The sequence below is a fragment of the Bombus bifarius genome, unplaced genomic scaffold (assembly GCF_011952205.1).
Source record: "Bombus bifarius isolate JDL3187 unplaced genomic scaffold, Bbif_JDL3187 scf7180000007970, whole genome shotgun sequence".
Classification (NCBI taxonomy): domain Eukaryota; kingdom Metazoa; phylum Arthropoda; class Insecta; order Hymenoptera; family Apidae; genus Bombus; species Bombus bifarius.
Window position 1 is genome coordinate 1,188,235 of NW_022884356.1, and position 16,864 is coordinate 1,205,098.

Genomic DNA, 16,864 nt, shown 5'->3' on the forward strand with positions numbered 1-16,864 from the left:
CTCGTGAAATCCAGGCGTGCAAGAAAGAGAAAGAAAAAACGACGAGGACGTTAGAAGAGGCAGGGAGAACGATAGAAACTGGGAACAAAGAATGGAAACGATTAACGATGGAATAACGGATGGAAGAGAAACGGCAAGAATGAAATGCCACTTACTTGTCGACAAGCGTCACGGTAATTTGGTTGCCCGTCACATTTTTGCTCGCGCTGTCCCCGCTCGTGGACGCGACTGCCTCGTTGATCTGCACACACAGCAAACATCGAACAATCAGCTGGTTTGCCTCTACCGGACGACCGCTGTTCCTCGCGAAAACAAAAGAATTCCCAACGACGCTTCCCTATCGATGCATTCATTTTCCTCTACTCCCCCAATTCTCTCTCTCTCTCTCTCTCTCACTCTCTCACTCTTTCTCTCTCTCGTCACGCTTTTATTGGAACCAGAAACAATCCATTCGATGAGCAGATTTTGTACAAATGTACAAGTGGAGCATTTTGTAGGACGTTGGTGCAATTTTGAATTTTTTTACCAATGTTTATAAACGTCAGTTAAATATAGGGATATTGTGTCTATAAGAACATCGCTTTTAATATTCTACACGACTTGACGTATCGCGCGACGAGCTTAGATAAAATCTATGTACCGTCGTGTTAATTCAAATAAGCGTAATCTGGTGAAACGGTGGTTTTGAGAGAAACGAGTTTTAGTATTCGACAACCTCGACATCCGTTTAATATACCATCCGAGATATCAACTATCGCGTGTATCTTCAGTTTCGATGCAGACACGGTCTTCTCGTTTAATATGCATAAAGATGAACAGCTAACTCTTCTGCCAACCGACAGTAATGACTTGATTTAAGCGAAAGTTGCAGATAGTCGCTGTTCTGGCTTGAACAAGGCGGTAAGAGCCTTTGGTCGCGGCTACAAACGCATAAACGTCCCAACATCGAACCAGAGTCACATTTTCATCCACCTGCAATTATTACTCTTTTATACCACTCATTTATACCAAGGGATCCTAACTTAATTATTCTTATTATTCCTTTCGTTTTACAAAGAAAGCGGTAGATGCGCAACGTGTTTTCTCGTTATTTCATTGAATTACCTACGACCCATTTTATTCTGTTTCTACAAAATGGATTCATAGGACAATCCATAAAATAACAGAAAATAAAAAATGTTGCGCATCTATAATATTATTTCACTTATGAAACAAAAGAAACTTTTTGCTTGCCCGAGACAAGGACCAGGGGCGTCAAACGAATCAAAGAATTTCATTCGAAAGCGTTACATTCGCACACAAGGTCTCTCCGCGAGTATTCGAATAGTTTCGTCAGCCTGTGCAGATAATTTAGAAACGAGGGAAAAAGAAGGAAAACTGTGACAACGGTTTCGGGGTCGCAACCTGTGGAACACGCGCGGGTACAGCAACGTACATACACGAGCTGCATCGAACCAAGGACGCGCATGATCGCGTGGCCACCGCTCACTGCGCTCGTTTACTTTTGCATTCCGCATATTACGAGCAACCGCCGTCACGATTTTCCCTGTCAATCGGCCCGTTCGTTTCAGAGTTATTTCAATGGATTATTTAAATCATAGTGAACGTCGTTGGTTGGCGAATACGTCCCTGATTAGAATGTCCGATAGATGCCAAAGGAACACGCGAATGGAATAGGAACTAATTGTTTGAATACAATGGAGACAACCAGGCGATCGGCCACTTTATCTCGGCGATGCTCATCGTGCATGGGCACAGGAATTGGCTCTAATCGAGCCGCCATCGATTAACCATTTATCCACGCGATCGCTTCTCCAACCCAACCCCCCATTATCTTTCGACCTATTTCTTTTGGTTTTATTGCGGCAAGCAGAAGAGAAAGAGAGAGAGAGAGAAGATGATTAATCCGTTAACCAGGATGGACGAATTAACTCGTCGCTGGGCTTCGCGATCTCTCGAAACGTGGCTGACGAAAATATTCGAACATTCGCATTTACAAATATAATGTTAGACGCAGACTGCGGGTATTTGAGCGCGTTTATGTTCCTATTATAATTATGAGAATGAAATATATGTATAGACAGATTTTCCTAATTTCCTTGCGTGTAACGATGAATATCATTAATTCTATCTATCTGTACATCTGTGTCTACGTGGATGTATCTAGATATACATCAGACTTGTCGCATTTCCGCAAACGTAATTAAAGAAGAACATTACAAGCTAATCGAGACGCTTTGCTACGAATATCTTCTTACGTTAGACGGATGTTGTGTAATGAGTTTTTGCGCGCTAAAATAAAGTCCACAGTCTACTCTTCTGAATAAACTGCTTATTCTGCATTCATAATCGCGTTCATCCTTCGCTCTTTTCAGTCTGTCTTCTTATTGGAACTTGTAGTCTCTGTGCGAGCTCACGCTGGTTCCAAACTTTTCGCCGCTCATCTACGTCCTGGAAGATCTAGAGATCGACGTGGAGTTTAATTTAAGAGCTAGCGCATCTACCGCGGAGCCAAAGTGTCGTGGCTGAACGGTGTGAGCGGAACGTGGTCGAACGTCGACGACGGCCAACGTTGCGTCAATCACATCCGGAAGAAGCACCACCGACCAAGCTACGATACCACCGTGAACTCATCCGCACTCAAAGTTCTATTAATACGTTAAAATGAGACAAGTTGCTGTACCTCTTTGTCCAGAATATCGCACGGCTGGAACCTCCAGTGAGACGTGAGCCGCTTGAATCGTTCCTTCGCACGCCTGCAACAAAATCATGCACGTTCCATTATCGTCATCGAATACGTCATCTTCGTAAGAGCACGAACATTAAAGAACACATCGCAGATGAATAGCCTAAAATTAGAAGGTTGCAGGAAGTGCCACTGAACTTCGGTTAGGAGTAACGCCAACATTCCGCTCTTCAAACAATGAACGTTAAACGCGCGTCGTTGTACGACGATGCAGAAGAGTATTTTAAACTCGAACGTTAAGTCAAAGATTAGCGTTAAAGGTATTCAGTTGGGAATTACATTGGCGGAGAAGAAAATGGCGCGGTGATCCACACAAGCTAGTTCTTCCAAGCTGAATGAAGCTTCATGGAGAATTTCATCGATATGTAAATGAAGTTGTGATTGAAAAAAGAAGCATCGACTAATCGATGATATAGCACCACCTTCCCTTGGCAAATTTCTCTTAGTCCCTTCGTTCTTTGAACTAATGCTGGCAACTAAGTGATTGCGGATTTTGTCATTAGATGGTATTGATAAAATCCGCAACCACTTAGTTGCCAACCCGATACCAAGTAGCAAAGTAATTATAGCAAAGTAATTATAGCAACACCTCTCCTTGGCAAATTTCTCTTAGTCCCTTCGTTCTTTGAACTAATGCTGGCAACTAAGTGATTGCGGATTTTGTCATTAGGTGGTAATGACCGCAATCACTTAGTTGCCAATCCGATACCAAGTAGCAAAGTAATTGTAGCAAAGTAATATAGCAACATCTTCCCTTGGCAAATTTCTTTTAGTCGCTTCATTCTCTGAACTAATGTTGGCAACTAAGTGATTGCGGATTTTGTCATTAGATGGTATTGATAAAATCCGCAACCACTTAGTTGCCAACCCGATAGCAAGTAGCAAAGTAATTGTAGCAAAGTAATATAGCACTACCTTCCGTTTCTCTTAGTCGCTTCGTTCTTTGAACTAATGCTGGCAACTAAGTGATCGCGGATTTTATCTATTAGATGGTATTGATAAAATCCGCAATCACTTAGTTGCCAACCCAATAATAAGTAGCAAAGTAATATAGCACCACCTTCCGTTAGTAAATTTCTCTTAGTTGTTTCATACTGTGAACTAATACTGGCAACTAAGTGATTGCGGATTTTATCATTGGTGGTAATGACCGCAATCACTTAGCTGCCAACCCAATACCAAGTAGCAAAGTAGTTATAGCAAATTAATATAGCACCACCTTCCTTTAGCAAATTTCTTTTAGTCGCTTCGTTCTTTGAACTAATGTTGGCAACTAAGTGATTGCGGATTTTGTCATTAGATGGTATTGATAAAATCCGCAACCACTTAGTTGCCAACCCGATACCAAGTAGCAAAGTAATTATAGCAAAGTAATATAGCACTACCTTCCGTTTTTCTTAGTCGCTTCGTTCTTTGAACTAATGCTGGCAACTAAGTGATTGCGGATTTTATCTATTAGATGGTATTGATAAAATGCGCAATCACTTAGTTGCCAACCCAATAATAAGTAGCAAAGTAATATAGCACCACCTTCCGTTAGTAAATTTCTCTTAGTTGTTTCATACTGTGAACTAATACTGGCAACTAAGTGATTGCGGATTTTATCATTGGTGGTAATGACCGCAATCACTTAGCTGCCAACCCAATACCAAGTAGCAAAGTAATTGTAGCAAAGTAATATAGCAACACCTTTCCTTGGCAAATTTCTCTTAGTCGCTTCGTTCTCTCAACTAATGTTGGCAACTAAGTGATCGCGGATTTTGTCATTAGATGGTTTTGACAAAATCCGCAATCACTTAGTTGCCAATCCAATACCAAGTAGCAAAGTAATTACAGCACCACCTTTCCTTGGCAAATTTCTCTTAGTCGCTTCGTTCTCTGAACGAATGTTGGCAACTAAGTGATTGCGGATTTTGTCATTAGATGGTTTTGACAAAATCCGCAATCACTTAGTTGCCAACCCAATAATAAGTAGCAAAGTAATATAGCACCATCTTCTGTTAGTAAATTTCTCTTAGTTGTTTCATACTGTGAACTAATACTGGCAACTAAGTGTTTGCGGATTTTATCATTAGGTGGTAATGACCGTAATCACTTAGCTGCCAACCCTATACCAAGTAGCAAAGTAATTACAGCACCACCTTTCCTTGGCAAATTTCTCTTAGTCGCTTCGTTCTCTGAACGAATGTTGGCAACTAAGTGATTGCGGATTTTGTCATTACCACCTAATGACATTAGGTCACGAATCGCTTAGTTGCCAACCCAATAGCAAGTAACAAAGTAATTAATTACCTTTCGATGGCGATGACCCAAGCTTCTTGCACCAGACCAGAGCTGAACTCGTCCGGCACTACTGTCAACAATTTCAAAGCAATTAGTCCATCTTCCTTCCTTTCGTCCAATTCTACTTTCAAATAAACACACGAACAATAAACGCGCGATTCAGCTGAACCGAATTGCGCATCGTTTATCGGACGACGATTAATTGTCGCAACAAATCGGAGACACGGAGAAAACAACACAGATACAGCGTATGGTATATTTTTCTTTTAGAAATCGATCAAATGGAACAAAAACGACGAAACGTTTCATTGCTCGAACCGCGGATGTTCGTATATTTATATTGGGTTGGCAACTAAGAGATTGCGGATTTTGTCATTAGGTGGTACTGACAAAACCCGCAATCACTTAGTTGCCAACCCAATAGAAAATATGCAAGTGCAAGCGCGCATATAACGCGTATAATATTCTTCGCAGTATTACACTAACAGAGAAATACGAATTTGCATAAACATACACAGTTTGTTTATGAACAATCCGAGGATGCATCCGATACGCGAAAATATATAAAACATCCAAAGTATAATATCTAATATAATTTGTAACAGCGTAATTTGTAAAGAAACGTTTGCTTAGGTTCCATGTCGTTTGTCGCGATCATAAGAATATGAATTTGCGTAAACATGCACAGTCTGTTTATTACTAATGGCATCGTCACAATAACGTCGCGATAATATCGAAATAATATTAAAACGGTATAAAAACACGAGAAATATTAAAATAAAATTTTCCCTCGAGGCTGAAATTTCATTAACCATAGTCCTTAAAGATTAACAACCATTGCAAAACTAAACCAACGAATTCCTATGTTCGCGAACCACGCAAATACCATTTTCAAAATCCACGTCGTCGTCTGTCTCCTCGTCGTCTATGAACTTGATGGTAGACAGGTCAAAGTGCGTCGCGACGTCCTCCGGTTGTTCGTCGCTCGTCGCGAACTCGATGGACTTGGGTACATCGTCGACTATGGATTCGTCGACGATGAACGTTTGTCCATCGGCTCCCGAACGAGACGAGCATCCGCACAGGAGCATCCTGCGGAAGAACTTGGACATGTTCCTCAAGGGTCTACTCTGGAGGAATCGAAGCTACTTGCAGTGGATGTGCTCATATTTCTCCAGCTTCGAATAGAAGGATTTTCGGTGACGTCAAAACGCGAACAAAGTTTCAGGATCGTCTATAGCAAACTCTGGAATTTCTCCAGACTCTGGAAATTCGCTTGGCGAATTTTCACATTTTTATCTTCGAATTTGTACGAAGGCGCGGCATTTTACGAGGTCTGCTCGCAATCGCCAAATGTTGCTGGATTGGCGAATTTTTCTACGGTCGTTGTATCTGCACGAAAACACAGGATACCACGAGAGCTTGAAATTCTACGAAATCGTCTTTTCCATGTCTCTGTCGAGTTCCTCGAAAGTCGCCACGTTTTTACAGAAGCGCAGAACCTCGCCAACACTGCGAATCTCCTCGAATTCCTAAACTTCCGAGTATACGGAAATCGGCGAATTTGTCGAAATTTTCTCCGCACACCGGCAAAGTCAGCGAAACTTTACGAAATCTCCGACGTTTTCGAAATTGCTCGCCATTGACGAATTTACCGAGATCACGAAATTTTTCCCACAGCGAGACAATTTCCCGAGATCTCTGTACTTGCGCGAGATCGCTCGATATTTCAGTGTCACCGTAATTTTCCAACATCGGCACCGGCTTCTTCTCTTCGAATACCGGAAATTTGTTATCGCGAAATCGGATGGAACTGCAGCACGCGACCGGACAGACGGAAAGGAAAAGCGACGTGTGCCGAGCCGCACGTGTCGCCCAACCATAGAAAATAAACGCTCGGTCCAGGGCTGAGAATGGATGGCACCGCGAGCTTACCAACCAAGAGGTTTATATTTGGAGTCGCACATTGGCATCGGCGGTAAAAATGAAGCGGCAGAGCCGGCTTCTAGGCGCTTTACGCCAATGCCAATGAATCCATTAACGTGTAATAAATCATCGGCAAATTAATCAGTTGGACGTAGCCTGTCGAATATTTCGCACGAAATTACCGAATAATGTGGAACGACGCGGATCAAACGACGCGCGCAAATGAAATACCGCGTTAATCTCTCCGGCGATAACGAGATGATTTGATCAACGTGTTTGATACGTTACTTCTTTAATCGCATTAGTAAGTCGAATAACGGTACGAGTAATTTAGAAATGACGTTATTAATAATTTCAATGGTAGAAACGAGCGTTCTCAGCAGCGAGAGAAAAATTCGATTTTCGCAGAATTGTAATAGTCATTTTTTATGACATCATTTTTACTTCGCTTATATAGTAAAATAAATATCGTTAAGCTTCCTGAATAAAAAGTAAGTCGACGTGGAAGGTAAGTGAATTAATAATAACATTCAATGAAATTGAATTTTTATATTAATACCTATCGTTATATTTCCTAATTTATATTGATTAATTCCATCACGAATTATAGTAATTTTTAAATTATTTATTTAATGAATTTAAGATAATTGTAATAAATAAATATATTTCAAATATTTATATATTTTTAGGAATTATAATTTACATTATAAATTATTCAATACTATATTATAAATATTCAACTGGACATTTATTATTTAATCTATCAATAGCATTTTCTATATGATTGAAATTTGTTATTTATACAGCTATTAATTTTCCTGTAAAAATCCTTAGTCATTTAGTTCCACTTAATTCGCCAAAATGTTTAATAAATTTTATTCTAATTATTGAATTAATTAGATTTATTACTCGACTTTAAACTTTATTTATTCGTTTATCAGCAAATTTAATTTCGTATAATACGAGTCCAATGTGTTTCATTCTACGCGTTGGGAATGTACGAACAAGGCTGGGCCATAACTATATCTATATATATATGTAATATGTACCATCTGTGTTGTTATATCGTCGTTAAATCAATGGTGTTGATAATACGCGAAAACAACAGCTCGTTCTTCGAACGTTTGAAAACGTAATTCTTCCTAGTCTTGTGTTCTTGTTCGTCGATTTGATTCTCTTTAGCATTTAACACTTTGACCACGGTTTCTCCTGTGACAATTGTAAAAATTGTATGAAAATTGACAGTTAGGGCATAATCGATAAATAGAAGATACTTTGAAAGAAAAAGTGCCCCATTGAACGATTTTATTAGAACATCAATAAAAAGAAAATGAGAACAAATCTTCGAATATTATTATAAACACAGCTTAGAAAATAATCGCAAATGCTGCTTTATAATCATATATATAATTGGAGTTAGAAGTGTGCACATAACCTTACTATTATACAGGGTGGTTGGTAACTGGTGGTACAAGCGGAAAGGGGGTGATTCTACGAGACAACGATCTACAGTGAGATCCGTTATAACGAGACGCGATGAAGTGCAGGCGTACCGAGCGAAAATTCAAAGTCGATTTTCTCGAAAACAAAGCTTCGAACGAAAAATTTGTATTCTACATTTTCGACTTCTTTTTACGCGTAGAATCACCCCCTTTCCGCTTGTACCACCAGTTACCAAGCATCCTGTATAATTGAAGGTAGAAGTGTGCACATAACCTTACTATTATACAGGGTGGTGGTAACTGGTGGTACACGCGGAAAAAAGAAGTCGAAAATATAGAATACAAATTTTTTCTTTTTTTTTTTAACTTTTCCATAGAGACAACGATCTACAGTGAGATCCGTTATAACGAGACGCGATAAAGTGCAGGCGTACCGTGCGAAAATTCAAAGTCGATTTTCTCAAAAACAAAGCCTCGAACGAAAAATTTTTATTCTACATTTTCGACTTCTTTTTACGCGTAGAATCACCCCCTTTCCGCTTATACCACCAGTTACCAAACATCCTGTATAATTGAAGGTAGAAGTGTGCACATAACCTTACTATTATATATAGAATGAGCAAATACTGTTTACTAATATGTGGTGGCCCTCGACCACGGAACTTTCCAACGGCTTCGCTACACAAAGGGTAAGGCCGACATGCCTAATGTATCTATAACGTGAATTCACAACAGAGACCAGGTCACACACCGCGGGTAGGATGGCGCCCAGATGTCTGCACATCCTTGGCGCGTACCCTCAATAGTCCTAAGTACCCACCGGGGGGTCTTGGAATTTCCATAGTTAAGGTCCTTGGGACCAAGCGAGCATCTCTTGTCTTAGGTTTCCTTTTACGTTTATTGTTTACTACGGGTTAACACGGAAAGTTAGTTTTCCCCACGTCTGGTACGTTCCGTTAGCAACTTTCTCACGAGGGCGGCTGAAACCCTTCCTGGTCCACCAACCGTCTTATTATCCAATCGGAGACGGTGTCTATTGCCCTCGCTTCCCTAACCAAAATTGTCATCGACAAATCCGATAGTCCCGTGTCCTTAGACACACCCACCCCTAGCTTTCCTCAGACACAGTATCGTCAGTAACACTTCGCTTATTCTGTATCCTTAGAATAGTCAACGTATCTTCACCGGTCTCTACCCTTATAACAGTCGCGTACTTAACGTATCAGTGTAACTAAGTTTTACATAACGTGGTTGGAGCGAATTGTGATTTATGTCAATTCAGTGTGTATCACATTGCGATCGCTGAATTCATAATAGAGTTTAATTCAAACAAAATTAATAGTTGCGTTACGACTCAGCTGTTTTATTCCATCATCCAGCCCTCGAGTTTACGTGACATATCCATCGATATCCCTACGGTTCTTTCGCCGAATATTCGGAAGAACGCATACGCGGCAACCATCGCGGACATCTAATAAACGCGTGCGTAGTGAGGATATCGAGGGCCAACAAGGAAAAGAATCCGTTTGGTTTCGAACCAAAGAATTCATTCTGCCCCGAGCTGCGAAGTGCGGAAGGTTTAGTGTCATAGAGAAGCAAACACAGTTAGAGATACGTGATCATTAACTCTTGATAGTTAATCGTTAATTGATGACTATTGATTGTTAATAGCGTAATAAACTTCTTTGTTCAACATCAAGAGTATTTCTTGTGGGCACCAACAAACGCCTCAAATATCTCGTACACGTTTCAGCGATGTAAGGTGCATACCTTGATTTTTGTTTTTGTTGCTTGTTTATGGAGTATCGTCGCGTTTGAAATCGATGTATTTGACGATAACTCCAAGGCTAATTTTATGTACCACTCGAGAGTTCTTCTATGTGGTGTAGAATACGCTATCGTTTGATCTGATAAATCTACGGCACATTTTCCTCTGTTGTGATCTACCACTAACATCGGTTCACCGCAAACATAATTTTTGTCTACCTCTACCGTTTCAGCCGAATGTTTCGTCGAAATCATAAAAATAATCCTAATACTGTTTACTAATATCTTCTACGCGTTTCGACTGTATATTCTGCACGTTTTGCTTACGACGAAATAACGAATGCGAATGGTTTGTTGAAATGAACAAAGCCTTGTTACAATACGTCGCTATCGACTGTTACCAAGGTGCCACAGAGGTCAGCCGTGACCACCAAGAAGATGAACGGTGCATTGGGGAAGAATGTTGTCTTACATCGTCGATTTATTATTATTTTGCCGTTATATGCTTTGAATAATAAAAATACTCCCGTGGCGTCCTCAGCGAAACGTGTGATTTCGGTGTGGCAGTCAAAGTGTTAGCTACTTATTTCAAAAGAATGAACTATAATCCGGTCTCCTTTTTATCTCGTTTGGCATCGTGAACAAAATTTAGTTTCGCAAGACTAAGGACGTTTGAAAAGATTTTACGCGTGACGCGAGGTTGTAAGCAGTCACCGTGTTGACTTTTATTACAAAAAGACAACATTGTAATTATTTTGTTCGCCAGACTAAAGATTTTATCGTAGCGCGACCCTTCGCGTTTTTAGATGTTGTATAGTTTCGCCCTTGGTGCAAGCTTATCGCGTCGTAGAAACTAGTTTCAGAGGAACAGCCGCTGACCCGGAAACAAATTCCAGTCAGCAGAATTTTCATTACTTTCCTGGGATACGATGTTCACGAGCCAACGAGCCTGCCCTGGAATAATGGAATCGCTAGTATTAAATTCGCCACGATACACCGGCCAAATTACGTCCACCGTGTCTTATCTCGCAAACGATCGAGCTATACTTGCTATAGTTTCAAGATAAACTGAGAAACTAAATCCGCTTTCGATAATTAATTCAACCTTAGAATTAATCCACGTCGTCAGAAATACATCGCTATAGTCGTGCTATTATCGTCTTTCGTCGGTTCTTCACTTCAATCTTCTCATAATCTTGACGATCGTGACAAGAGATGACAAAATAAAAACACCTATAATTCCTTTCTTTATCTTGTCTTGCGTCTTATCTTTCAAAAACGAAGAAACACACGCGATCTATGCTATCGTTTGACGTTATATTGTTTTATCGAATTATGATCCATTTTGTTCGCGTAGAACATGCATCGTATTATTTTATTGAATTATGATCCATTTTGTTCGCATAGAACATGCATCATATTACTTTATCGAATTATGTATGATCCATTTTGTTCCCATAGAACATGCATCGTATTATCTTATTGAATTATGATCCATTTTGTTCGCATAGAACATGCATCATATTACTTTATCGAATTATGTATGATCCATTTTGTTTCCATAGAATATTATTGAATCATGATCCATTATGTTCCAACAGAACATGCATCATATTATTTTATTAAATTATGATCCATTTTGTTCGCATGGAACATGCATCATATTATCTTATTGAATTATGATCTATTTTGTTCGTTTAAAACATGCATCATATTACTTTATCGAATTATGTATGATCCATTTTGTTCGCATAGAACATGCATCATATTACTTTATCGAATTATGTATGATCCATTTTGTTCGCATAGAACATGCATCATATTATTTTATTAAATTATGATCCATTTTGTTCCCATAGAATATGCATCATTATTGTATTGAATTATGTATGATCCATTATGTTCCAACAGAACATGCATCATATTATTTTATTAAATTATGATCCATTTTGTTCGCATAGAACATGCGTCATATTATTTTGTTAAATTATGATCCATTATGTTCCAACAGAACTTGCATCATATTATCTTATTGAATTATGATCCATTTTGTTCGCATAAAATATGCATCATATTATTTAATCGAATTATGTATGATCCAGTATGTTCCAACAGAACATGCATCATATTATTTTATTAAATTATGATCCATTTTGTTCGCATAGAACATGCGTCATATTATTTTGTTAAATTATGATCCATTATGTTCCAACAGAACTTGCATCATATTATCTTATTGAATTATGATCCATTTTGTTCGTTTAAAACATGCATCATATTACTTTATCGAATTATGTATGATCCATTTTGTTCGCATAGAACATGCATCATATTATTTTATTAAATTATGATCCATTTTGTTCGCATAAAACATGCATCATATTACTCTATCGAATTATGTATGATCCGTTTTATTCGCATACAACATACATCATATTATCTTATCGAATTATGTATGAACCATTTGCTTCCAATAGAACATGCATCGTATTATCTCATTAAATTATGATCCATTATGTTCCAACAGAACATGCATCATACATAATTCTGCAAAATAATATAAAACAAAAAATGGCGTGCAGTATAATTTCCTTATGAAACGAATGAAACCTTTGCGACAAGTGTGTGAGACACTGTGCTCAAAGTAACGGAATATCGCTAAGGTATGATATATGAAAATACAATATACGAATCAATGTATCAAATAACGGTCTTCGTAAGAGTTACCAAGAAGAAATATATATAGCCTAACCGGTACCGATGTAACTCGAGCTCGATGAAGTTGCCACGCCGAAATGCGAGTTTGTAGAAAAAACAAACGCAACAGTATCGCTTGACCCGCGATTCGTCCACGTTTGTTCAAACATAATTTTCGTTTGTCTACCGTTCGAAGGTAAGTTATCGTCAAAGGAGAATTAACAAAAATTTCCCATCGGCTTCCATTATCTTCCCATTAACTTTTCCATTAATTCTTAAGTGGAACATGATTGTCCACGATTTGTACACGTTCGTTCACCTAGAATTTTCGTTTGTCTACGCTTCAAAAAAAATTAAAGGAAAAAAGTTAAATTTTTATTTAGTCATAACGTTGTTTCAAAAGATGGACGAACGAGAAAATTTATCCATTCGGTTAAACGAACTTGAACGAACGAATACAGTTTGTTTTTTTATAAAAATTCGCATTTGGAGTTGTTAATTTCACTCGGCTTGCTACTGGTACTTCCTTATCATCAGGAGACAGTATTCAATTACGCTGATAGTATCGACAAATACGAACGATCCTATCTACTACGCATAAAACGAAGAAAGCCATATCAAATTTTGCAAGCTTTCTCGCCTAATAACTTTTGAACTGGAAGATTGCTAAATTTAACGTTAGCGTTGTTCAACTGTATTCTACAAATACACTCTTAGTAAATACAAGATTCGTTCAAAATAATTGCCTTCCCAGAGATAAAATTCACGTAGAAATGTAATTAAGTATTTTGATTAATTATTATTCTAATTATTATCGTTCAAATCGTAATAATTCATTGTACAGGGTGGTTGGTAACTGGTGGTACGAGCGGAAAGGGGGTGATTCTAGGCATAAAAAGAAGTCGAAAATATAGAATACAAATTTTTCGTTCGAGGCTTTGTTTTCGAGAAAATCGACTTTGAATTTTGACTCGGTACGCGTGCACTTTACCGCGTCTCGTTATAACGGATCTCACTGTAGATCGTTGTCTCGATAGAAAAATTAAAAAAAAATTTTATTCTATATTTTCGACTTCCTTTTTCGCGTAGAATCACCCCCTTTCCGTTTGCACCACCAGTTACCAACCACCCTGTATATTGAATATCTACGTACTTATCGTAAATAGGCAATTCTAGCGTAAAATCTGCTATTTAATTTGTGGCGGGCAGATGAGCTCGTTATTTTCAGAAACGAGTGCCTTCCAACAAGGCGGACGTTCCTGCACACATGGAATCCACGTGCAATTTACACGTGAAGATTTGCAGGCGCGTTTATTTAGAACAAAAAACGATGTCATCATTCGCGCGTCCAGAGACAAAGCCGTGCATACCACTGACAACGTCGTAAATACACCATGAAATCGTGGAAAGAACAGCAGTTTTGTCAGAGTCGTTTACTCGTTACTATACAGACGCTTTTATCGCGCTATTTGATCGATAAAGTAGAAGATCTGTCACGATATCCGGAACAATCAATCTTCGAAGACTCGACGTTGTGCAGTGTGCATAAAAGTCAATCTTAACGATTTACCGACCGCTAGCGATTCAACACCATGCGCACGTCCTACCGGCATCTCAGGCGCAGATCCTCCCTGGTTTTGGTTTAGATTCTGCAATACCATTCTTTTCGTTCATTGCGAACGGCAAGTTTTTCAAATTGGTATAAAACAATAGGAGCTTACAAAGCAAGGCAATTGATGCGACTGAGCAAGGTACTTTAGTACTAAATAACAAATTACTGCTCAAATAATGAGAAAGATTAATAAACTATCGGTCGGTGAGCGTCGGCGATAAAAACCAATTAATAAGCTATCGGTCGGTAAAGTGTTAAGTACAGATGCTACGCTTTGACGTTAGCCATAAGGCCGAGAAGCGATGTTATTCGTAATTTTATGAAAACATTTCTTTAAAAAGCTGCTTTTCTTATGTTGATACTAATATTTGACCTATTATCATTCTATTAGGTCGTCCGAAAAGTTTCTTTCGTACGATCCATTTTGTTCTATCAAGATAAAGATTACAACGTTCGACAGGTTAGGTTTCATGTTTGTATAAAGATGCGTTGTTGTCAAAGACGGGTCTGTAAAAGAAAGACACTTTTCGGACAACCTAATATTATTATCGCTAATTGATAAAATAAATTTTCCGCTGCTAGCCCCAAACATCAGTCTCGGGAGACTCGATATTTCTAAATTCCCATAAATGCCATTTGCCAAATTTTCTCGTAGATATCGTTCGTGAAATTCGCAGAAACGTGAAATTTTACAAAAAAACTTTCTTTCCTATACCGATGCTACTCGAACCATTACTATTCCATCATTTCTGTTAATCGATAAAATGGAACATTTGCTATCGTAAAATACAGCCTTGGAAGGGTTTTAACGCTGCGAAAGCTGCATAAATTTATCCGCCGAGGAACTTCAATATCCCGTGAAATTTCGCTATCAAAGTTTCAGTCAATGTATAAAGCGAAAAACAGAGAATCCTAGAATAGTCGCCATCTGTTTATGAATATCTTGCATCAACGTTGCTAGCGAACACGCGACTTAATAGCAGGTAGATACATTTCAGGAAAATTCTGGAGAACAGTTGCAAGTTTATACGTGTATACGTATGTATTATCAGTAGCCGCGTAGATGGCGCGACTCGCCCTTGAAAAATAGTCTCGACGAGACACGAGGCGAGAAGAGAAGTTGCACTTTCTCCGAATCGTGGACCGGCGTTCGAGCACGTTTTGGCCCGGCGCCAACTTCACTCGAAAAGTGAAGGAGACACACCGCGGTAGCGATGAGCTCAAGTAAGTTATCCAATACGTCGCAACTAAGTTCGAAGATCAACCGACTAAATTCCAACTTTCTATGCGTATTTCGAGAAAAAGAAACGCTACTTTCCAGTAGATTCTTCGGTTAAACGCGATAGAATCGAACCGTCTGTGAATATTTTGAGAAGTGGAGAAGTTAGTCGCAAATAACCATGGAATTCTGGTCGAATAAGTTCGACTAAATCGTTTCTTTTTTTTGTCATTGAAATCCAACTGTTTTATTGTAATTTTCGTGCATAACCTGCTTCTACGCTGATAACAATCGATCACTCTGTCTCGTAAACATACAAATAGAATGTATAGTATTTATGTCACCGATTTATTCTAAAATCGAGATACCTGTTAGTTGATTTTCGGAACTCGCGAGTACGTTTATTCCGATGTTGGAAAACAGTTTGACAAGGCCGATGATTTTGTGGGTTGGCAACTAAGTGATTTTTGTCCACCTAACGGCAAAATACGCAATCACTTAGTTGTCAACCCAATACAATGAACGGAACGCATTAAACAGGGTGCGGTCGAATAACAGGCACGCGAGATGATATACGAAAAAATAAATACAGGAAGATTCTTTCGTTGGGGGTTTAGTTCTCCAGTTTGAAAATTTATCAACTGTACTTGAGCGTGACTAACTGCAGATTGGACAACGGTAAATGAGCGGCGGCAAGTTACCATACGTCCAAAGAGAAGCGACAAACGTAAAATGAAATGTTTTCGCAAAACTAGGCTGATGTTTGAAATTTGGAAAATCCAGCGTACGCGCGTACTATTTTTGACCTTTGAATACGTTCAAACTTCATTTTCTCGAAAATGAAAATAAATTTTACCGTAGAATTTTTAACTTAACGGAAAATTGTGGCGCGTAGAATTGCCAGCTGCTGACCGTTTACTCGTAAACCTAAATCAGCCAAGTTGCAGTATACTTGACAAATTTGCAAACTCAGTTTGCCTGAAATTCGAAACTCGGAACGAACAAATTTTATTCGAAATCTTCTTCGTGTTTCTGCATAGGAAATTACCTCGCACCCACTTGTACGAGCAGCCTTCGAATTTTATGAAGTTAACCATCGCCACTGCATTTGATTCGGATTTATAGGCACGCGTTGAACTTGATCCCATCGCTACACGTTCAACGAAGCTGGG

At 38.9% G+C, this 16,864-nt stretch overlaps 1 protein-coding gene across 1 annotated transcript in view; it reads right to left on the minus strand.

The window, feature by feature from the left end:
- The window catches only part of LOC117211453, a 135,543-nt gene that overhangs the window by 98,916 nt on the left and 19,763 nt on the right, over positions 1-16,864 (minus strand). The window contains exons 5-7 of the mRNA XM_033455349.1: positions 5,039-5,096; positions 2,684-2,756; positions 156-241 (exon numbers count right to left, since the gene is read on the minus strand). Coding sequence (XP_033311240.1) covers positions 156-241; positions 2,684-2,756; positions 5,039-5,096 — 217 coding nt within the window. The remainder of the gene's footprint in view (positions 1-155; positions 242-2,683; positions 2,757-5,038; positions 5,097-16,864) is intronic.